Source organism: Patagioenas fasciata, chromosome 3 (genome assembly GCF_037038585.1).
Source record: "Patagioenas fasciata isolate bPatFas1 chromosome 3, bPatFas1.hap1, whole genome shotgun sequence".
NCBI classification, from domain to species: Eukaryota; Metazoa; Chordata; class Aves; order Columbiformes; family Columbidae; genus Patagioenas; species Patagioenas fasciata.
This window is the reverse complement of record NC_092522.1, coordinates 94,786,249-94,809,009: the sequence shown is the minus strand read 5'-3', so window position 1 is coordinate 94,809,009 and position 22,761 is coordinate 94,786,249. Positions and strand designations below refer to the sequence as shown.

General features: G+C 37.3%; 1 protein-coding gene across 2 annotated transcripts in view; it reads left to right on the top strand.

Annotated features, from left to right (window-relative positions):
- Positions 1-22,761, top strand: part of SMAP1 (small ArfGAP 1) — a 93,694-nt gene that overhangs the window by 28,108 nt on the left and 42,825 nt on the right. Inside the window, exons 3-5 of one of the 2 annotated variants that reach the window (XM_065833575.2) lie at positions 176-261; positions 3,841-3,916; positions 19,713-19,790. In XM_065833575.2, the coding sequence (XP_065689647.2) occupies positions 176-261; positions 3,841-3,916; positions 19,713-19,790 (240 nt within the window). The remainder of the gene's footprint in view (positions 1-175; positions 262-3,840; positions 3,917-19,712; positions 19,791-22,761) is intronic. The other variant, XM_065833576.2, reaches the window with a different exon arrangement.

The window sequence follows — 22,761 nt, the reverse complement described above, 5'->3', positions numbered from 1 at the left end:
GTCTTGGCAGGCAGCCGTCCCGTGCCCCGGGAGCATCTCCCAACACGTGTAGCAATAGAGGTCTCCAAATTAAAAATGTGCAGTGTCATTCAAGCACACCAACAGCATTCTGACTGTTCCAGGATTTAAAGTATCGAAGGACGCAATCTAACTGTTTTCTACCGCTTCTCCTTAGTGCATGCAGGAAATGGGAAATACTAAAGCAAGGCTACTCTATGAAGCTAATCTACCAGAGAACTTCCGAAGACCTCAAACAGATCAGTATCCTTTTTGTTTTAGCTTTCACATTGAAATGACTTCTAATGCAATTTAGATGTTATGACTGCTTCAAGGAACTGCTGTGTTTGGCAGCTCACCTTATTTATTTCATTGATATTGTTGTATAAGAAATGACAGTAGAAGTTGGGAATGATTCAGAAAAGGCTTAAATTGCTTCAGTTATAGCAAATCTACTTTGTAATGAGATCTGGCAAGCCCCATTTATTTTTGCTTTCAGAAGAGATGACTTGATAAATTCCCTATATGTAGGAAGTTAGAGTGATACTGGAGAGCTCTTGAATATTTTGTCTTTATCTTGAGTAACTGCCAGCTGAAGTTTGAAGCATTTGAACAGGAAATAATGAGCTGAATGGTAAAGTAAAATAAGCCATTGGGTCTTACTCAAGTGAAATATGGATCTCTTCCTCTAGATTAAGTATTCTGTCATTTTTTTGAGTTGAAGTGTATACATTCTATGAAGTGTGTGAGGACAGATGACTAGGATGGGAATATCAAAATAAACCAAACCTCTCTGACAGCCGCCACTTACTTGTTTTGGTGTGTGGTTATCACCACATATCTGGAAGGGGAGGGTTGAAAGAAAAAATTTCCACTGCCAATAAATAGCTTTCCTCAAAAAATACCTCTTTTGAATCGTTAGGATAATGTGTAATGGCATTAATTTAGATTTGTATTACCTCCTGATTTAGTGGTCTTTCTCCACAGGTAGGATTTGCTTCACCTGATCTTACTGGAACGTTTTCACTATAATGAGACTCTGAACACCTACTGTTAAGTGAGCTGAATCCTTCCTTAGCTCTCATAGCCTGATGATGATACAGGCAACGAAGGCTGATAAGCGGACTTAGTCATAACTGGATCTGAATTTTCTCCTTCTATATCAAAAAGTGATTTTAGTTCTTCTGTTTATTGGGTACGATGCTCCATATGCTATGTGCGGAAGATTTTTTTTTTTTTTGGAAGGGTTGCACTCATAATAAAATGCAGTTGAGCAAAACAGATAATGTTTCTTCATATTCCAATAGGTTTTAAATTAAACATACATACGCATGAGAAAAAAGTCAGTGGAACCAGACAGCACTGCAGTATTCCAGCAGTAATATTCTAGAACTTTATTTCAGCCATGAGACTGGAATACTTTGACTAAAGCTTACTCAAAAGTGGGTCTTGAAGATGCATATTTTGTTTTTACTGCAGATAACTTGAATTCCCTGGTGGTATTGCAGGAGAAGCAATCATGCTTTACCTGAAGCTTCTCTTGTCAGATCATTTTTAGACTTTCAAAAAAATAATTTTGTTGATACTGTATACCTTGAAGTAACTCTATAGCCTTTTGAACAGTTGTCAGTTTCTAAGTAGTGGACCTGGTCAACTGAATATGTTTTATTGCATGTCTTCTCTTTATTAAAAATAGAGTGCCAGGAGAGAAGATGCCAACATTTTCTATTTTATTTGTCAGTTCCTCCGTAACTTTGGCAGTTACTTACCTGCTTGGCATTCATGACAAGCTGTTGTGTTATGGGCTTTTTTGCTTTTCCTCTTTGCTCTTTGTATCACTACAAAACCAGCATTGTGTATTATCGGTATCATCGTGGTGGTTTTTTGTATGTCAGCTTTAGCTTTGTGTTTGAAAATTGTTTTTTTTCCTGAGGGTAGATTAAATAGTTTTTTTTTGTCTCTTCATTTTACTCACCACTTAAAACCTCTGTTGAGATTGCTTTAAATTATTTTGTTAACAAGAACGCTGAAGTTTACTGATCTAAAGAAATGTAGACGTGGTCTGAAAAGTTCACACATATTGAAGTGGGATAGCAACTAAAGTGCATATTTTTTCAAAATACACAACTTAATACCCTAGTGTAATAGCATCCTGAAAAATTAAACCCTATGAAATGTAAATACTTATGATTCCGTGTTAATAAGTTTTGAATTGGAACTTTCTGATTGTCTCAAATATCAAGTGTACATTCTGTGAAACTGCTAAAAATAGGGAAATATTTATGCAAAAGAACTAAAATATCTAACACCCAAACCGAAGCAGCCAAAACATAATAGAACACATTTTCGGATGGACATTTATTTTGTCAAGTGAATTTTTGAAAATAACTTAAGACTTTATTTGAAGAACAAATACGTTGTGTAAAGGTATTTTATAACAAGTTTTTCATCTCTTCTGTTTACTTCTGAATTAGTTATAATTTAATACAGTTATCCAGTAACAGCCCCAAAACATGGAAAAAACTTAACTCCCTTTCTCTGTCTCCTCCCACTGAGATTATATAATGCAGTAATTTGTACTGCAAGTTGAAAATAAACTGAAGGAGTCCTGTTTAGTCTTAGCTAAATTTGGAAAGTTGTGGGAGTTCCATATTGCACAAGTGCCGTTATTCTGTAATTTGATAATATACATCGATTTTTTGGCAAAATGACAGTCCTTTGGTGTGTGTAAAGAATAATGCAATATTAGTACTAAGATAGTTGTCTGTGCTGAAGATGCCCTTTAGAATGTAGATGTATTTGGAAAGAGGTACAAAAGAATCCTTTCATTTTTACAACTTTTATGAAGCAGTGTCTTCAGGTGACTCTTGCATACAATTTGAAACTAAATGTGGTTGTTGACGATATAATTTGATGCACAGAATGAAGGAACTGAGAGCTCTGAGTTTAGTGTTAATCTTAAGAGATGTTACTTGGAGCTAAGGTATCTTTCCATCCATTGAGGGAAAAATTGCTATGAACTTCCACAGTGGCAATTTGAATTTTTGAATGGATAATCACATTGATGAATGAATTAGTTAAAATTTATTCTACCAGAGAATCAGCTCTACTAAAGGTAAAGTATTCACACTGCTTTGGATGAGCTCCTTTGTGAAGCTGAGAGAATAACTGAGGAAAACAACTACTTGTCCTTATTGTGGTTGAGCTAGTGAGTTGTCAGTTCTGGTCTTCTACATCAGTTTGCTGCTATTTCCACCTGTGCTTCAATTTTTTTTTTTCACTGATGTTTTAGGTTTTTTTCCCTTTCCCTTGCTATAGTAGGAGATGTTAATGGAGAACTTACTGATCTCAGAGAACTGTTTATGATCAGCTCTTGATTAATGATATAATTTGTGCAAGTCAGAGAACAGGTATATACATTTCACCTCTTATCAGAAGAGAGAGCATTTTTTCCCAAGTTATGGTGGTAAACTGTACTTTAATTATTTACCGTGTGCAAGTACCTTTGTTCAAGTATTTGCAGTACTACAGCCCCATAGCTTGTAAATACCAAGTGAAAATGTCCTAGCTGTGGAACACTGTGTTACTTTGAGTATATCTTTCTCATATTGTTTCACTGAGAGATTAGACTGATTAATTCTCTGTAGTAAAAAGCAGCTCCTTTTGGACACTGCAATAGCGATTGTACTGTGTAGAGCAGTTAGTTCTGGTTGTTTTAAAACTACAAAATGAGATGGAGCAGGAATCTGATGCAATTCTTCAATTTTAATAACCTGTCAGCTTTTTAGGTTAATGTTGCTATTTATCTGAATGGATATTTTTCCTTAAACAAGCTACTTCCAGAGCTGTGGAATTTTTCATCAGGGATAAGTACGAAAAGAAGAAGTATTATGATAAAAATGCAATTAACGCCTTCAATGTAAGTAAACAGTTTCACCAAGAATTCTGTCATTTTTCTTTTTTGAAAGTTGCAGAAGAGAAATGTAGAAAACTTTACATACATGAAAATGTCTTTCACAGTTGAAAACTTCTTCATACAGAGCTAAATTCCTCCTTTTGTATCTCTTGAAAGCTATTTCTATGTTCTGTAAGCTCAACATACATTGTGTATTACGTCTATAACAGCAAAGCATTATGATCCAACAAATAGCTTGCTTCTGATTCCTTGTGTTGTGTTTTTCTTTTTCAGTGATGAGTAGTTCTTCAACCATAGACTTTGAGTCCTTTTTGAATATCTTTTTCCATGTTCCAGGAATAAGATAGGATTACTGTTCCTGGTGATTTTGTCCTCCCTCATTTTCTGTAATACCTTAGTGAGAAATCGTGGGGTGTTTTGGGCCCCTCTTCTGTGAGCCATATTGCTCTGCTGAATTCTAGACTATTTCTTGGAGCAAGGTGCACTATTCAAGCAGACACAGGCAATGTGGCACACCAGGTATTTGATCATCTATCTGTATGGTCACTTTGGTAAGTAGGTGAGTGCTTTTCTGGCAAAGCAGTTTTGAGAATGTCAGCCTTTACTGAAGTTCACAGCCTTGTGTTTATATAGGTATATGTATGCTTAAACACTCACTCCTCTATACCTACATTGTTCAAGTATGGTCTAACGTGTAACTTACTACTCCATCTGACTAGGCAGTAAACTTTGACAGGGAAATGTGTGCGAAGGTGGATAGAAGAGGTGAGAGTTTATGCTGCCTCTGCTGTCTGAAACAGTGGATATTTGACCAATAGATTAATTCTAGAAGGATAAAAAAACCCCAAACCTGGAAACCAGAGCAGTGTATTTCATTAAGCTTTGCTGAAGTAGGGAGGAAATGGATTCGCTTAAGAGGTAAAATACAAATTGTGATTTGAATTACACTGTCAGTTACCCTTCCTTACTTTGATTCCAAAGTAGAAAATAGGAAGAATTGTTTAAAAATATACTTCTTTAAAAAGTTCAAAAGACTCCAAAGATCTTTCTAAACAGAAAACCAAGGTGTCTAATGTAGTAGTCCACTGCTGCCTTAATATGTTTGAAGGAGTAATCAGATTTTGCTTAACATATTGCAGGCTAATATGGATCGCTTTACATGTCATAGCAGTAGGGATGGAATCCAGACAAGCTGAAGAGATGCATGTTTCTGCTGAGTAGGGAACACCATTTTAATTCTTCCTACCTAGGCTTTTCTTTCACTAACTCATGTAAATGGCACAATCTCCCTGACATAAGAACAAAATCTGATTATGAAATATCCTAGCAACAGATGACTCATGCACATTCAAATTCACCGGCATTTCTTCAAGGCCATCAAACACCAGGTTGAAGATAGACAATCTGAAATCATACTTATAGCAAAATCATAAAAGTACACAACACTAAGTTGACTGAACCGTTGTATTATAGCACCTATAGCCCTAGTCTGACGCTTATACTGCTTACCCTCCTTGGCTCTGGTCCCAGCCCAGTGCACATATACCTGTGGTGGTGTGACTGGTATTCAGTAATCAGCTTTTGCTTGGGTCTGGGACTGGCAGGGAAGAGGAAGAAAAGTTGAAGCTGGGTCTCCATTCTGCATGTCTGATATGCTGCTTTTCTGCTCCTGGACCCTCTTGGCAGGGAGGAGGGGAAGTTGCATATGCTTCCAGCACAGGGAGGTATGTGGGGAGTTTGAGAAGAATGAGGTGAGGAAGGGAGCTCTGCAGAGGTATGTGTCTCTGCATCCCCGTGCAAGGGGTGGTGATGGTTTCTAAAGCTTCCTTTTTGCAGTCCTCATGACATCCTAGATACCTTCCCTCTGTCCACCCTTCCAGGAGGTGGGAACTGATGGGGAGCTGTGGAGGAAGGAGGAGATTCCTGTTTGGAACCTGCAGTACTCTACCAAGTATTTTGGTAGAATGGAAGCACTTGCTAGCACGATACTTCAATGAGTAATAGTCTTGTGAACTGTTAAAGTGGGGTGTCTGTGCTATGTCATGGCAAGTTCTTTTCTTCTGGAAAATTTCTTTACCCCACTTACTTCTACAGAGAGCACCCTGTGTCCTATTTTTAATTGAAATCAGCATTGTTGGGGTGATGTGAGCTTTGAGAACACTTACTTTTTGTTACCACCTTTGAAATAGCAATGCCTTCTTCTTCGATTAGGACCAGTTTAAGCTGGAGATGTATATACCTGTTGTCATTTTGTAAAATGAGTCCCTTCTGGTTCTGAGCGAGTAGTATAGGAGTGCAGAAACAGGCTTGCTGTGCCCTAAAGGTCACTTTCCTTAACCAGTGATTTCACTGAAGTGGTATTTAAAAATGTAAGTGGCTTTTCTGGATTTAGTTGGCTGTGACAGGTTTCTTGTGGTAGAAGCTTCCTGTAGAATGTAAGTTGTTTTGAATAGGTTCTCTTAAAACATGCAGTATAATATTTCTCTTAGCTTAATTTTGGCAAGATCATAAGCTTTTCAAGTACAACATCTGTGTTGGTGTTAATGTATTCTGTCTGGTGGAGCCCAGGAGTACACGTCAAAGTTCAGTTCTTTGTTCTGTGATGCTCCGGATTCATGTCTCTTCTCTTTTATTACAAAATGATTGTTTATAATTGTTAATTACATGAGGTGTTTTGTGTTCTGACTGAGTTTCATCTTACTGAGTTTGGTTTTTAGAGACACACATCTAACAGCAGAATTGGCCAGTGCAGAGCCAGTAGTGCATCAAACATGCAGACTAAAAATAAGCAAATATGATTCTTTTTTTTGTTTTTTTTTCCTGCAGTTGACTGAAAAGCAATGCAGGGTAAAATTACAGGAAAAAAAAAAGGCATCTGCAGTTTTATTGGTTAGTTACAGTTTAAATAGAATAATGCATTTAAGTAGAAATCAAATATACGTTAGAAAAATCTAATGCTGATTGAAAGCAACCCGACTTAAAAAAATAATTGAAGTCTATTGAAGCATAGACCTCGGAGTTTTCTGATCCATTTTTGTTGGGAAAATGTGAAATGCTGGTTCTGTATCGGTGCTCAGGACTAAATGAGTAGCACAGTTTACTCAACTGTTAAAAGTGGGTTATCGGTAAATAGTTACTCTCTTGTGTTCTTGCTCAGACTCAGTGCAGGTTTGTGACTTGTTTCTAGAAAGACCTGAGAGACTGACGCCCTGGAACAGTGGCATGTTTTTGGTTGGTTATCTGTGGTTTTATGTTGCTTGGTACTGGGAAAGATTCTGGTATCAGGCCTAATTCTTAACCACAATCTTAGGCTTTAGCCTTGAGAAAAACCTTCTGGAATGTAGCAGTAATGGTAGCCCCAGGTAGGCAAACTGTGCTGCTCAGGGTCAGGTTAGGAGATGGAGGTAGGGAATTTATCAGAGTTTACACTGTGCTTGTCCCTTTTCACAGCTGTACTTTCCCACGTACTGGAGGTGAAACAAAAAACAGGAGCTCCCGTTCAGAATAAGCAGTAGAACTGGGGGAGGAAGCCTGGGAAAAAAATATCAAGGAAATGATGTATTAATTACTCTTTACTAACACTGATAATAATATCAATCTGACATTTAAAGCAACATGTTAACATGGATGAGTTCTATGGGTGGCTTTCAGGTTTGGGGTTTTTTTGCGTATTTATGCTTTTTTAGAACTTCCTTGGAACAGAAACCTTTTTCTAATCATTAGAAACTTTTTTACAATTACATATGCATTTTCTTTATAACGTTGTAAGACAAGAAGAAAAAGTTTTAGAAAAATGCTTATCAATGCAATTGTTGAAATACTTTATTTCAAGAGCACTGCACTGTTGTAATTTTTTGAAAATTTTTCTGTTTGGCTGCTGTTAAAGTAGCAGTATTTATTTTTAGGTTTTATTTTGATCAATGTAAAGAAGAGAATTTTGAATAAATTAGCCTACCTAAGGAGGCAAACTGATTTTTTTGGTACCCCATGGAAGCATCTTCAGATGCATGTCAGCTCTTCAGAAAACTCTTACAGTTGAAATGATCTGTAGATATTTAGATAGAGTTGCAGGGTTGTGATATTGTAACTAAAACTGCGAAGACAACTGTATGGTACTTACTGTATTTTGGCAGATGTGTTATGAAAGTATATTCTGTTTAAGCAGTGTAGCTCATGGCAGAGTAGGAAGTAGTATTTCTCAAGACAGCATCTATCATAATTCTCTCCTAACAATAACAAGAGTCACACTGGTATAAAAGATCAACACTTCATTTCTCAGAAAGTAGCTCATAGTCCTATTGTGGTGAGACCTTGGTTTGTCGAGACTTCTAAGGACCAACTGCTCTTGATATGGCAACTGCCTTCCTGTTTTGCTTTGGTACGATGTAATTTTGTAACGATCAGGACTCCATGGTTTTACATTTAAAAAGTAAAAATACTAGAAGCTGGACAGGATGTTAGTTGGGAATATATATACATTTGTTCTGTGAATAACACATGATTTGGTATTGTTAAAAGCGGGAACTTTTTTTTCACTGTTTGAATAATCAGCTTAGGAGTGACAGTAGCTCTTAGCAAGTCAACTTATTTAAAATATCCTCAGCATAATACTGTACTCCTGTACTGTACTCTTCTGCTGAACCCCCTTCTTGATTTTTAGGCATCCATGAGCTGTGATTGATACAAAGTATAGCATTGAATCCAATAGAACAGACTTCACATAGTAGTGAAATGATTAGAGTGTCTTTATAAACACAGTGCATCTAAGATACAGTAACATGGGCAATTTACTGTGCAATGTGCTGTGCTGCTTGATTGGATTTGTCCCTGAAACCCCGTACCACGCAAATGAGAGCTTGCATCACTTCTGTAACTCACTACGGACAGTTACCATAGGTCAAGTGGTGTGAAGTAATTTGGAATGTTAAAACTCTCCTTGAGGTAAGTGCTGACATGAAACTGCTCAGGAATATAATTCCACTTCAGACTTGCACCTGATTATCACTTTCAAGCATAGGCAAGTCCTTTTATATTCATCGTAGGGTTTTTTGGTACACAACAGTCCTAGAACTGAAGGGTAAAGCATGCAAAGCAATTTCTTCTCTAACAATCTTAGTCCTGACGCCTGTTGCTTATTAAATCTTTTGTTTGCTTTGGGCTCGCATTAAACTCTAAATGCTCCTTTAGTTTACTGTCTCCTGGAGCACTCTTAGAAGAGCACAGCTTACAATTACACAAACACCTTTCCCCAGGAATCTGAACTTGTATGCTTCAATAAATGACTTGAAGGTCTTCTTCAGAATTGCTGCACTAAATGTAAGTAAAGGAAATATGAATTAACACAAGACATATTCCAAGAGAGTGAAATATAAATCTATCGTGATTTTTTAGCAGGATAAAGTGCCTTACTATTTTAGAGAGACTCCTTATCACAGCAGAAAAGACTTTCATAGTTCTGAATGTGGGTACACAAAAGGAACTCCCAAATGGAAAAACACTGTCTGCCTTAGTCTGCCTTAATTTGCTCCCCTTTTTGTATTTTTTTCCACTTTTTCCCTGTTTAGGCTTTTCTCCTGTGTTCTTCTCATCAAGTCTTAGCACAATTGCAGTTACTCTTTTGTTTCTGTATTTTTTTTTACCTTATCTTTTGTCTGGGATATATTGGTAATTTTCTGGATGACGTGGTATTATCTTATTTCCTCACACCACTTCCAAGAAAACCATGGATGGTGACAGTGATGGTGAGCCAGAAAAGAGAAACTTGAGTTGGTAAGACTTCTATCTGCAGCCTGTGCATTTATACCAAGGGGATTTTTTTCCCCCTACTTAATTTCCTGTGGTGATATTTTTGTGGAAAACAGGGCAGATCTAGCTATTCTTGACTTTTGGGACAGGTTCTTCTCCCAGTTCTTATGGAATTTGTTACTTGTGTTGGGAAAACAATGTTTACAGTAGATTTTCTGACATCCCCAGCAGCTGTAAGAGATGTTTAATGAAATGAAAATTGAATGTTTGCAGTTCATAAATAGAAATTCTGTTACAGGCTGAAGAAATGACATGGTGTATTCAGGGCTAATTGTCATCTTAGTTGGATTATCATAACTTTTAATTATTTTGAAATACTCAGTTGAAACTGAATATGGATGATGTACAGCTTGGTTTCAATACAGGATGAGAAGTGTTGTCAGGAATCTGTTCAGATTATCACAAGAAATGCTCACGAGGAGACTGTGTTTTCCAGTGAGAAAGAGCAGATTTCAAGTGTTAACTGACACTTGTGACTATCATGACAAAGCAATTATTTGACAAGTTCACTTTTTGGCCTTGTTGCTTTCCCTTGATAATCTAACCAATCCTAAAACATAGCAGTTGAATCCAGAACTGAAAATGGATGGTTGCTGGAGAGATCACTTTCTAGTTTAGATGCACTTGTTCAGAGATGAGATTTACCGGTATTACTGACTGCAATAATCAAACCTGAAGAGTAACGCTGCATCACTTCCTCTCTGTGCTCACATCTTTAGAAATGGCTTCGTCTGCTCAACTGATGTGAAGGCAGTTCCCAGTTGTATAGGAATGCGAGAGTGTAACAACTTATCAGTTTGGTATCTCTTCACTTCAGAATTAGTAATGAGTTCTAAAGAACAGAAATCCTGTTGTTTAAGAGAGAAAATATGCATATATCATCTTTCTTGTCATTGTTAAAGAATTTAGCTGATCCCAAGGCTCCCTCTCTACTTACTATTCCTATTTTCTGCCCATCCTTTGACAGGTTTATCACCAGTACCTGAAATGATAGTCTGAGGTGACAACAGTGGGTGGAATTTGCTTTTGTTGAAGGGAAGGCAGCATGAAAAGTCAGAGCCCTTGGCTTGGTAAAGTCTGAACAGAGCTGATAAAAATGCATTGACTGGCTTTCTGTGCTTGGATGAGAGATGTTGCTTGGTTTTTGGTCACAAATAGAATGATTCAACATTGTGCATGTATGTGACAGGGTGAAGTGCTCAAAGACCAACTTAGCTTCAGCAGAAGTCATTTGTTCAGTCTGGAAATAAGGCAGAAGTATGACAAGACCAGTGGCTCTAGAACTGGTGCTCTGCATCTCCAGATACTTCGGGGTGTTTGTTTTTATGAAAGTCATTTCTGAACAGAGTATTCATATAGACTGATGATCTCTGTATTGAGTCCCAAATACTTGTAATCAAAGCTGTGCAACTGGTGAGGGGGAAAGACATTTGTCAGTGAGGCTCATGATCTTAGATGCCGTGGCCAAGAGAAATAGCTTATTTTAGGTTTTTGGGAATTAGTAACAATCTCCCAGAATTGCTGATCAGGGGAAGTAAGCTTTAAAATAGATTATTACACAGTTTACCAGTAAGCCAAGAGGAAATGTGTGATTTGGAGAACCGAGGTTCCAGAAGGAATAAAATCTGCCTGAAGTACACCCTTGAGTAACAGCAACAGGTGGGATTCTTTGTGACACAGCACTGTGCTAATGAAGGGGTTTCTGATACCCAGTCCAAATAATTTAATTTGACTAAATCTACATGCTGCTGAATTAAAAGCATATGAAAGTGGCAAAGAGGTTCAGGAAGTCAAGTTTTAATCAGTCATATTTTCTGAATTTTTAAAAAACCTGGCATGTCTTATTTGATGTAAAATAAAAGCTGTAAAAAGAAAATATTTCTTAAACTTTTGTTTATTTTTGCATCTTGTACAATGATACCTATGCCTTACAAGTAATGAGGAGAAGCAGTGAGATTGCTGTGTTGGGTGTTGATAAAGAATACCTGTATCACAAACGATTTCTGCAGCCCTTAATAAAAATAAATACATAGGAGAATGAGGTGCACAGTTTCTCGAAATGCATATGGAAATTGCCTTATTCAGGTTGGATGGTGAATAAGCTTAAGCGGACTCTGGATATGTTGTCCCAAAAATTATGAACTGGCACGATCTATTTCCACTACGTGGAGTGTGAATATATTATCATGTCCTGCCAACGTTTAGAGAATAGTAAACAAAGTTTCTATATTTAAGAAAGGGTGTAAATTATATATGGAGCAGAAGTTTCATATAACTCTTAAGTTCATGGAAGGAAAAGGATAATGGGTCTACATTCTCCATGCTTTCCTAAGACATTGTGTATAATTTAAGAAGTATGAACTTAGGCAACTGGATAAAATGTGATGTGAGTTTAGGGACTCTGGTGGCACATTTTCCAGAAAGTTATCTTAAAGGAGATTAAATCCATAATACATGTACTACACTAAAATATGTCACGTGGGCACCTTAAGATGGATAAATTGGGGTATGATGGGGTATGTGAACAGTAAGTTTATAGTAGCTACATTTGAGAAGCATTCAGTCATTGGCTTGGAGAGGTTACTGGTTACCTCTCCCAATATTGTAAGAACCATATTAGTTTTCTAGTGGTCTATGAGGAATTTGTGAATCAAGTGACATGAAGTATTTTTGAAATATGCTAATGAAGATGGGCGTCATTAGGAAGCACTGAAGTACCATACATGAATTATGACTTGTGGGCAGGGATAGCAAAAGTGGGATAAATTTATTTTGCAAGTTGGTGCTGTTAGAATTGGTTGAATTATAGAATAGCAGAATAGCTTAGGCTGGAAGGGACCTTTGGAGATCATCCAGTTCCCCTAGTTGAAGTGAGGTCAACTAGAATAGGTTGCTTAGAGCTGTGTCTAATTGGGTTTTGAATATCTCCAGGGCTGGGGACTCCACAGCTCCTCTCTGGGTAACTTTTTCCAGTATTCAACTGCCCCCCGTAAATGGGGAAGTTTATTCTCATGTTTCAATGGAATTTCCTGTGTTTCAATTCACGTTCAATGTCTCTTGGGCCTGTTTCTCAATACCACAGTCTTCCTCAGTCTAATCTAAACAACCTGAACTGACTAAGCCTCTCCATATCTGAAAGGTGCTCTAATCCTTTAATCACCTTAGTGTCCATTTGATGGACTCGCTTCAGTCTGTCTCTCTGCAAGTCTCTCTTGTACCCGTGAGCCTGGAAGTGGTCGCCTTGCTAGCTCATGTCCAACTTGTCCACCAGGACCTCCAGGTCCTCTTCTGCAAATCTGCGTTCCAGCTATTTGACACCCAGTCTGCCCCAGTTAATCGGGTTATTCCTCCTCAGGTGCAGGACTTAGCACTTCTCATTGAACTTCATGTGGTTCTTGTTGACCCATCCTGTCAAGGTGTTCTGAATGGCAGCACAACTATCCGGTGTATCAACCACTCCTCCTCATTTTGTATCATCTGCAACCTTGCTGGTGACGTACTCTGTCCATTGGGTGGGTGTAGATGAAGAAGTTAAATAGTTGACCCCAGCATCAATGCCTGCATGTAGCACTAGTGACTGCCCTTGCGCTGGACTTTGTCCAGCAAAGGTTAAATGAATGAGTTACAGAAGCCAGGGTGTGGATTTTCAGGCTGTTCTCACGTGCAGGGTCTTACTTTCCGCTCTTCCATAAATACTCATTCAAGGAGCAGCTCACACAGCTGGCCTGACCAGTTATGAGTTACAATGTCCATGTAAGCAAACCCTTTTCCAAAGCTGAAATCTGCAGTGACTGTGTTGCTAGTTTAACGTGAATCGTGAAAATGTAAAAGTAATTGTTCTGAAGTGTTGGGAAGCTCTCATTAAAGACAGTTTTCTGAGGAACAAATAGAGAAAACACCTATTAGGTTGGACAGGGGAAATGGAGAACACTCCAGTAAGAGGTTAAAAACATCTGTTTTGTTTATCCTGTGTCAACCTTTAATTTAGCCATGGTGACTCTCCATAGTATCTCAAGAGGTGGTTATCTGAAGGAGAAGCTAAATAATCTAAAAAAATGTGTGCAACAATAGATATGGATGGTCTTGGTCAGAGTTGGAAAAATATTTTTCCGCTCAAGTTTAATACTATTAAATATATCTGTATTTCCCACAACACTAATTGCATCTCTACTTGATGTAAATTTTATGAACGCCTAGAGCTCTGCACACGTCCAGAACTACAGGCAGCTTGTGCAGAAGCTTCACTGTATTCCTGGAACGAGATATGGGAGGGATGGAGGAGTGGTGAGCATGTTCAGAACACTGACGGAAGAGCAGTACAGGCTTTTTTGAGAAGCCAGCTACTGCTGTGTTTTGTGAAACATGGGATGCTCAACCTTTTTTATGTGGTATCCAGCAGTTAGAGCACTGAATAAGGGAGAAAATGTAGTAACTTTAAAAAAAGTCTTACCAGTCAGCCTAAAGAACTTCTGCAGAAATTCCTAGATGAAGGTTATTAATAGTACATTATTATTATTATACTCCTTTCAGTATTTTGATAATAAGTCTCTTTCAAAAATGGTAAGCAATTGTTTTTGTGTTTATATGCATCTAATAGTCTGTAATTTCCACTGATTTAAAATAGGATACTAATTTTAGTGTTGTCATAATTTGTTGGAGATGTACAGTAATAAGGTCAAAAGTCTCCTGAAATGAGAAAAACATATATAGTAGCTGAACTTAAAACCTGTAAAATGAGCGTAGAGTAGTTATCTTCTTATTAGAGTATTTCTCTCTATTGTGTGCATATAAAACGGCCACTCGAGGGCACCTTTGTATTTGGTTCAGCTGCTAATTTCCTGACTATATTGTCATAGTTTGGTAACACAATCACTTGTAATCTCTTGAATCTTCTAGTGGTAGCACCTTAAATTTCATATTTAAATTGAAGCTTAATACAGGTTTCCAATGCTTTAACTAGAACTCTTTTTAATAAAAGGCTGAATAACAAATGCATTGCATCAGGAGCAGGATTTAGTAAAAACTATAAATAAAATTTGATGAAAACTTTATTTAGTACGTAGACCTTAAAGGCTGTGTTTGTACAACTGTTATCTACCGTCAGAAATATGTTAGTACAAACTGAACTAAAGTAAAATCCTTCTTAGGTTTTGTATGTTATGTTTTCCGATAGATTTAGTGCTTCCTTAAGCTTACCTTTTTCACTTGAAATTGTAGTCTGGTGCATAAACTACATCACAGCCATGGGGCCAAATAGTGTTTGTTTTGATGCTTTAATGTGAACTATTGACATAGCATGTATTTGGATAGTGCCACTACTAAGTTATAACTTAATAGTATAGAAGTTTTTAATGGACAAAATAGGGACAGGTAACACATTGCCATGTAAGAGAGCAGGGAACTGGAGAAATATCGTAAACCTGCAGATCCTTTCATTCTGATCTTATGGTTTTTGTGAACCAAAGAGTTTCTCACAGAGCATAGGTGCAAATGAAATCTTATGATACAATTGCAAGTGTGTGTATTTTCTTGCTCAGTGCTGAATGTTCATGGTGCTTTAAAGACAGTATTGAGTTTCATTATGCAAAATGGTTATTTTTATTTTATCAGCTTTCTAAAAAGGAGTTCCAAAACACAAACAACAGAAGGAATTGCTAAAATGAAATTACTACCAGTCTTTTGGTCTGAAATGCGATCAAAATTTTGTGGGCATATGAGTATAAATGTAGAAATTTAAGAAACAGCTCTTTGCCTTCATTCCCTATTTTAGGTAATTCTCATTTAACTTTTTAAACAAAAGACACATTGACTCTTAAAGTAAGAATTAAATGAAATATTCTGATGCTAGTTGTCAGTTTGTGACACATTCTTAATGCACACAAGCATATGGACTTTATTCTTTTTCTAGCAGCATCTAAAGTTGGTTGCAGGGGTTGCCATCATTTTTGTCTGGTACTGGTGAAGTGCCAATAATCAAGGCCATCTTAGTTGACAATTTTCCAGAATATAGTGCTAACATATGTTATCAGAGCAGATCAGTGTGTGCTTCTTTAATTGAATTCTGGAAGATGGCTGGAAACTACTTTTTAGATTTTGATGTTGAAATGTAGATGAACTTATTGGTTTACACATGCAGCCGAAAGTGGGGAGGTTTTGGTCACTTGTCTTTAGTAGTTGTGATGACAAATCTTACTCTTAGTACCTTTTTGCTCAAATGTCTTTTTCCGTTGGATCTAAATTAAACAAAGATATTGTCCACCTCTCCTGCTGTCTGCTCTTAAAACTTCATAATTGCCCAGCTTTTCTAGAAACTAATACTTTAGCTTTTTTCTCTTTGTTTCCACTGGAATGTAACAATTGGATTAAAACTGCCAAATTAGAAAAGTGATAACAGAAGCCAATTATTGCTGTGGTATAGCATTTTTTTGCAAACCAGATTGGTTTTTCCTACACTAAAGAGGGGATGTCTGCTTGTAAACAACAGTATTTTCAGGTACTCTTAACTTGGACCCAAGCGTGGAGTAATCTTCTTTTACTGATGCTTCTGATCAAGCTTATAGAAACGATTAATTATTAATAAAGGCTGATAAATACCCAATAGAAAACCCATATGTTACTTTGATGTGGGATGACATAGTGCTGCATTTCAGTGATCTCAGTCTCCTAAAGACCACTTTGAAAGTTATTATTGCAACCTTGCTTGGTGATCCTGAGTGGTGGTCAGGGTTCTGCTATAAATATTTAAAGTGCCTTTGTGGCTTTCAACTAATTAAAGGTGGGTTCAGCAGGACTTACTCTGGAGCGAAATGCCTCTACGTGCCATGGGTGAGTGGTTTGACCCGGGGTTAGTCTAACCTCAGCGCTCCCACTGCTGGCCACAAATGTAGAAATAGGTCACTGAGCGGATGCTTTCTCAGTTGCCATTCCAGGCAAGCCAGTGAATCTCTTTTGACTACAAACAGGAACAGCTCTGTGAGCTGCTTTAGCACTGGAGTAGTTTCAAAAAAAACCAGTTTACTGGAACTATAAGCCAGGAACACACAACTTGTTGTCAGCCAGTGTTCCTTATCGGTGTTTCATCTGTTCCATATCTAATATCTCCTATAGCTTATGATATGTCTGCACTGCAAACAGGATGTGGAAGGTATTAGTATTAGCTTTGAATGGCATACAGGGATTTTGGCAATGAACTCCTCAGAATAGCATTGAAGTTGTTTAGGGATGATTTATGCTAATAAGAAGAATTATTTTTTGAGGTTTTTGCTATGTATTGCATCTGTGAAGTGTGCTGCAGTTTGCAACTACGACCGTACCACAACCTTGCAAAGTAAGAGTTGGGGGCAGCTACAAGGGAGAACAAAACCCGTGAGGTTTTACTGAGATCTCAGAATATCAAGTAACTTCACTGGTTTGTTAAAATATTGCATATGGGTTAGTTTGAGTTAAGAATGAGTGTTTTAAAGTCTCCTTAAAACCAAACACTTGATTTGATGGCTGTGGTGTTTGGTTTCTCTTCACACTTGAAGAAGGCATTAGCATCTGTAAGAATGACTTGGATGTTAGTGAAAATTCCGTCTGTCCCAAGGGCAAGTATCTCTCCAGGCTTCCCCAATACCCTGATCAGATCTTGCTGCTCTCTGCCTGCTTAACCGCTTGCCACAATGCCCTGTACCAGCTCCGGTTTTAATCCGGTTTTATGTTTAACTTTATCCAGCCACTCACTGTGACTTGATTGGATTTTTTCATTCAGATTTCCGTATCTGGCGCCACATGGGAAATGAAAAATTTAACACAGTGCAGTGGTGATAAAGCCGTTTGGTAGCCCGAACTCATGCTATTACTTTCGTTATACAAACTTAATCAGTTCTTCATACATTGTAGTGTGTCTGCTCTTAAAGATTATCTTCAGTCATATGCCTTTTGTACTCTTGCTTAGTTCAATATTTGCGTATGTGAAGTGTGCTTTCAGGTGCTGTTTTTTAGCCTGAAGTGAAAGTAGTGCTTCTGTTTATCTTTAAACATTACGCTCGGGCATGTCTCAACTTGTACATCCCATTCCATACCCCAGGTTAGACGGCAACTGCTTTTCTTTCTGTCCCCTGCTTACCGTGTGCATGATGCTTCTCCAATACTTGATTTCCAAAACTAGAATAATTACTTTCAAGCATTCACAGAATTACCTTGTCATAGGTCAGATAATATCTTAATTTCTGAAGAAGATATGCAGATTGAGGAGGACTATTATGGAAGGATGGAAATGTGATGCAAACATCTACAGTACTGATTCTCCCCCGAACCCCCAAATGAAATTCTGCTTACCTGCTTCTGTGTGATGAGGAGCTGTTATGTGCTGTTCACCTGTGAGACCTATCAAGCTGAAATTCTCTTACAATATGATGCATACAAAAGAATGAAACAAAAAAATCTCACTTTAGAAACTTGAAAGTATACCTAAGATGTGTCATTAGCCACATTTACATTTAATTAAAATCTTAGTAAGGAACACAGTGTTAGAACTCATAGTTTAATATATGTAGTTACCTAGTCATTTTTCTGACATCTTTATTTTATTACAATGTGGTGTAATTGAAATAAACAGGATCCTTGTGTTCCTATAGCAACAGAATGCTACTGTTTGAGATACAAACTGCTTCATTGCAGCAGATGTATCCATAACTCGTCTAATAACCTGAGCATTTTAAAACAGTAAATTTAAAAATGAGGATTCTGTTTCATACTTCTGCAGGTAAAATTTGGTTTTAAAATAAACTTTTAAAGTATCTTTCCTGAAGCTCTATACCATCTTCCAGGATAAGCACAAGTTCTGAGTTTGTAAAAATACTATTTATTCTGTGAATATTCCAGCTATATAAGCTATAGTACTGGTTTATCTGTAAGAAATATGGGGTATTCAGACCACACAGCAGGTTTGGTTTGTTTCGGTTTGGTTTTTTTTAGCTTTCAGTTTCCTTTTAGTGCAAGCTGTTGTTTTTTTATTTTTTTATACTAAGTAAAAACATGTTATCTGAGTTGATTATTTTGCTCCAACGTAATGACCTGCTCTGTAATAGTATCATTCATTTTTAAGTTTTCCTTGTAGATAGTAGAGTGATAGAAAACATCAAAATGTGAGCTCTGTAACTCTGAGGATCTTCTACATGTTTGGTAAATGTATTTCAGATGCGTTTTTCTAGTTAGGAAACAGAAAGATAATGTTTCCATTAAAGTGATCAACTATGCGTAAAGAAATAGGATAGGAACATGTATGAAAATACATTTAGAGAAATCCTATTTTCTGGAGTAAACTGCATCTGTTGCATATATAACACATACCTTTTGGATAATTCTGGAAGTCTAGTGTTGCTAATTGCCATTTTACATGCTGATTCCTAGAAAAGAAGTATCACCTGTCTGGAAGGTCTGGCATCCTATTGCTAGGATGTAGCTTTATATTAACCTTTAGTTTTTTACTCATTCGGAGTGCTCTTGGAGAAGAGTTAATTAGGACTTTAATTAATGGGTAACCTTCAGAGTTATTCTGCATTCCTCTTAATAAAAATATTCTGTTACAGTGAACAAGAACAAAGGCACTCTCCTCTCTCCCCTTCCTCTGGGATGCTGTGCCTTCGTGCTTCAGGACATTAATATTTCAATAGTCACACTGGGTAAAATTGAACAATGGATGAAACCTAATTATTTTTCTTAGGCCTGTGATATGTTCTTATCCAGGTTGATTTTCTTATATTCTATTCTAGTGAATTTCATTATAGGTCACTCATTCCTACCTGACAGATTTCCTTTAAAAATCATATTGATTAAAAAAAAAAAAAAATACTTTTTCTCCTCTTTTTTTTTGTTATGTTGTATTTTTTTTCTCTACCCCCAAAATTATTGAAAAAAAGAATGAAAATCACGTCTCTCAGCTGACTCTGCTCGCTCCCCTCCCAGCTGTTCTTGCTTATTTTCTTTCTCATTTCTTTCCTGTTTTGCACAGATCTCCTCTTCTGATGCTGCTCAGCCTTTGGCATCCTCTCCTTCTCTGCAAGCTGCTGCTGAGAAGAGCAAAGCAGAGGTATATTTGTTTTGGGTGTAGCTCTTGTCAGGTTACTGCTTTGTACAAATGTTTACATTTATATAGAGTAATTTCACTGAGCTAACGAGACAGTTTGAGTTGCTGGTATTACTTCGGGCATTTAAAGTACTTCTTTCCTTGCTTCCTGGAGTAGATACATGAAAAAAAAAAATACAGTGAGACAAAGGACATGCATGATTGTGATATGTGAAAATTCCAATTCTGCTCTGATTTAATGTCACAAAACTGTGGAAGCACCATTTCATTCCCAGCTAATCGGCATGAGTGCCACTGTCCTCTCTCCTCAGGAAAAATTTTTGTATTTTTTTAATATTACTTGGTTGTTTCAGAATCTAAATTATCAGTACTGTTCCAACCATCTAGTTCAGTTTCCTTGGAGATCAGTATAAAATTAATTCAGTGACACTTCTGTTAACTCATACTGGTTTTAATATCCCTTCTAGCTGGGATATGTGTGTATGTCCTGACCTTACATTTACTATTTAGATGGGCCTTTGACAAACAACACAAACCCAAGTAGATGAGACATCGTTTGTATGAACTTTATTAAATGTCACAATTTGCAGCAATAACGGAATACATTGTTTTAGAACGTGAATGCTCAATGTTAGACTCTTGGATATTTCACTCTAAATTGAGACTGTATACAGTATGTGAAATAACTTACAATCTAAACATAAACCCTGTCTTTTCTTCTAGATAGAGAAAACATGGACAGATGTTATAAATTATTTTAGTTCAGCTATATTTAAACATTAATTAAAATTTAAATGACAGTGCCATGGACTAGACCACAAGCCTTGCTGGATCTGACATGGTTTTTAAGTTACACCAGGAACAGCGGCAGCCACTTGGAATGAAGCTTGCCTTTGCTTTCTCACACATCTCTCTCGATGCATTCAAATTTGAAAGTTTGTCTCTAGCTAGTATGCCATGCTGCTAAAAATGAACCTTGGAGAAAAAAGATGAATAATTTTTGCATAGAATTTTAAAACCAGTATGAGTTTAATTTTATTATCTTCATATTGTTTTTCGACTGCTTTTGCAAATAATGAAACTCTTAAGTTGAAATTCTGGCATGAAGACAGCATCTGATAAATGTTTTTATTTAGTCTTAATTCGTTTTTCTCTAATGGAGCTGAAGCAGAAAGCTCGCATATTGAAATTGTGAAGTGTGAAGATGAAGGACTTACAGGTTTTCAAGTGCACAATGAAAATGAAGTGAATGAAAATAAAGTCACTGGGAATCAAGGGAGTTCCTGTAGGCTTTTTGAGGTGTATAGGCAGAAATGGTGGTGAAGAGTTTAAGTCTTCATATATTCACTATGAAACTGTCAAGTATTTGTTAAGGACAACTTTATTTTTATTTATATTTGGCCACCTTTGTGGAGAGTTCACCATATGAAACTTACTGCAAGCCCTCCTTGTTCTTGAAGTCCTGAAGAACAGAAGTTTCTAGATACTTTTTTCCTCTAGAAGTGAAGTTTCAGTAACAAAACATTTTAAAAAATTGTTGAAGTCAAACTGGAAATGAGGACATCCTGTAAATGATCATATGCAAAAGCTTTAGCTCTCCTTTCACTTAAAAATATTAAAGTTAAGGTATTGTGTTTAAAAAGTAAGTGTGCTGTTAATGAGACTTCCAGCAACCTTTCCCAGGAGGAAACAAGTCACAGTGGCTTAAGATGTAGAAAATCTTCTACAGGAGAAGAGATTAAATAATTTAAATCATTCAGCTTGGGCAGGTTGGAGTGGGAACAAGAAATGAACGACTTTTGGAAAGGTTATTGCTCTAGCAGAATATTTGTGTGCAGTACAGGGTTGTGGTCACAGGATTTTGGGAGTCTTTAGAATGCAGGTTGGTAGGAAGATGAGTGACATACACAGTAATGCGAGAAGGCCAAGCTTCGTTGGAAAGGCATGGCCATGCAGTTGTAATCATAGTTCAGTAAGTCTGCAAATCTCAGGTGATTATGATGGCCTCAAAATAAAACACTGTGATGTCCCAGTCATACAGACCTTTTCTTGAACACCTGGCACTGCCACAGGTGTGGTGTGATGTTGGCTGGACCTCTGGTTTGGACTACTATACTCATTTTCTTGTTCCAGTGCTCACTAAGATCTGAGTTGGTCTCTGTTTCTTTTCTTCAAAACAGACATTCCAAATTATCCTTAACTGCAGTTTCATGGCTGTGGTCACTGCTTCCTGTTGCTCAAGTGACACCCACATTTAAGCAGATGCTTGGTCTGATAGTCTCAGTTTCCAGGACCCGAGTGTTCAGGTTAACACCCAATTAAATAATTCACAGGGGTTAGTTGGGACTTGAGTAACCTCAATTGACAAACACCACTCCATCTGATAAATATGGTGAAAGTTTGAAAATTGACTATTTGAAGTTGTGAAGAATGTGTAACTTGTGTCTCCCCATGCCCAATCCAGTCCCCAGCTCCCCTTCTCTCTCCTGCCCCCGCCCCGCCCCCCCCCCAAAAAAAACCCCTGCACACAAAGCCACTTCATCTGAATGTCAGAGCTATTTTAATCAAAGATCGTGTTACACAGATTTTAAAATTATGTATACTGGATGTTAAAAAGGGAAAAAAAAATCCTTATTGGCAGAAACCTGTAGCCTAGTAAGCTGTTTTATTTTTTAATACTGGAGCTGCATGGACAGTTATCTAATTCTCGGTCTAACCTCCCAACCTTCCTCCTAATAATGGGAAACTTGCTAAAAGATAGTATGTGGAACAAAACTGTTTTGAGGCTTTGAACAGAGGGATCCAAGTCTAATGACTGAAAGAACATTTAGGAGCTACTGTCTCATCTCCTTTATTAGCCATGGCAAATGCTTGTTCCGTGCATTTTAATGTTCAAGTACCCTCACTAGTACTATACGGTAGTACTTCTGTAATGTCGCTATGATGCATTCAGGTAAAGGGATCTCTTTGTTTT